The sequence below is a fragment of the Anneissia japonica genome, unplaced genomic scaffold, assembly GCF_011630105.1.
Source record: "Anneissia japonica isolate Jap-2015-1 unplaced genomic scaffold, ASM1163010v1 scaffold466_len1169948_cov191, whole genome shotgun sequence".
NCBI lineage: Eukaryota > Metazoa > Echinodermata > Crinoidea > Comatulida > Comatulidae > Anneissia > Anneissia japonica.
The window spans coordinates 1,166,416-1,168,176 of NW_022689540.1; the positions used below are offsets into that span (position 1 = coordinate 1,166,416).

A 1,761-nucleotide genomic window follows, 5' to 3' on the forward strand; every position below is an offset into this window, starting at 1 on the left:
GTTATAGTCCTTTCATCAGTACAGGTACCTAAAATCCAGTAACACATCGTAGGTCTACATACGTTTGTATTGTAGATCGTCATCTCGTGTCTCAAAATATAGTCTTATAAATTAAACCAGCAGTTGAGAAGGCTACCTATTTCATTCCATCTCTAGTGGGCACATATAGTATAAATAGTAAGACTGTAATATTTATATTTTATGGTAGTTGACTTTCTAAGCTTGTTTTCCCTACTAGTGTTTTCTGTGCATTTAATCCTAGTCCTATTATTTCTATGTTTTAAGTTTGAAGCTGATTTTCTCAATACCAGATTCTCATGCATCTACACTTAAAAACACTCACACTTTAAATGTTGATGTTACGAAAAAAGCAATTCAAAGACCAAATTAAATCTTACAATGTGCTCAACTCAATTCTTGATTCTCCATATTAATTTTGTGGTAAAACCTCTCATATTCAATATCTCTAGTCTGTAGATTATGTTTTAGTTTTCAGTTCATCACATAAATTATACATTTCTTTTAAAATACAAAACATTTCAATAGAGCTAATAGGTAGCAACGTAAAACCATATTATATAGACCCTAGGACTAATAAACATTTGCCAAATTCACGAATATTCGCCACGTAGTAGATTAAGTATATATGCCTACATACTCAGGCTGTCTCTTATACACATCTAGATGTGTATGAAAGTAAAAAAAAAAAAAAAATAATAGCACAGAAGGCCTCAAATGTTATTTTCGGGCGCCTAGAATACAAAAATTTTGCGGACCCCTAGGACAGTGTTGTTTCGATCGGCCCAACTTTTGGCCACCCCCTTTCGGCCCCCTTTTGGACATCTCTGGATCCGCCCCTGATACTTAGTACGCCTATAACAAAGGATTGACGATTAAATTAATTTAAATAATTCCACTCATTTAAAATCCATGTTTAGTTACTCTTTTATCTTTTAAATATATGTATTATTTTACTAAAGCAATTCGTAATATCACCTTACCTCTTGGAGACGCCCCTTTTTGACTAACTGTAGGTAAAGATGGAAGCATTTTGGTGTATGTAGTGGAGACTGTCCTATTTTCTGTCGCTGTTAGTAAAAAATGTGGCAGACTGGCTGGCTGGCTGTTCCTCATTACTATCACCAGAAACCGGAACTACTTCAGGTTTTGTTTACCCACATCCATTGTTTGGGTTGGGCCAATGATATTATTTCACATTAAACAATCACATTTTCCACTCAGTTACTCTACCGACAGAGCAAAGCGAACCGTGATGAATTTGTAAAGCATTGTGATTTTTTTAAAATTTGATTATTTGAGGATTACGACGCCCCTAAAGGGATATGGTTAGAAAAAATATTAAACTATTTCGAGGGAACGAAATAATAACGTTCCCTCGAAATATTATTTCGTTTTCTCGAAATATTATTTCGTTCCCTCGAAATACTATTTCGTTCCCTCGAAATAATATTTCGTGTCCACAGTGCCTTTAGCGTCGGCTGTTCGTCAGGGTTGGCGCCAGGATTTGCCCGACGGGGGGCCAAGGTCCCCTGCTGGGAGTTCCGATGCCCCGACGAGGGGTCAGATTTTGCCGACGAAAGCAAAGTGGGTGTGGGTCGGTTTTTAAATTTTGACAGTTTTAAGGGTTTCAAAGGCTTATTTAATCGATATTGGAGTCTACTAATATGTAGAAAATACATACAATTTTTGTTTCTCCCCGATGAATGATGGAGGGGGGGGGGGCGCAGTTCTCCCCGACGG

The 1,761-nt window shown here is 37.1% G+C and overlaps 1 protein-coding gene across 1 annotated transcript in view; it reads right to left on the bottom strand.

Moving 5' to 3' along the window:
* Positions 1 to 1,134, bottom strand: part of LOC117125560 — a 14,688-nt gene extending 13,554 nt beyond the window's left edge. Inside the window, exon 1 of the mRNA XM_033272092.1 lies at positions 1,002 to 1,134. Within this exon, the coding sequence (XP_033127983.1) occupies positions 1,002 to 1,134 (133 nt within the window). The remainder of the gene's footprint in view (positions 1 to 1,001) is intronic.
* Positions 1,135 to 1,761: the final 627 nt, after the last annotated feature.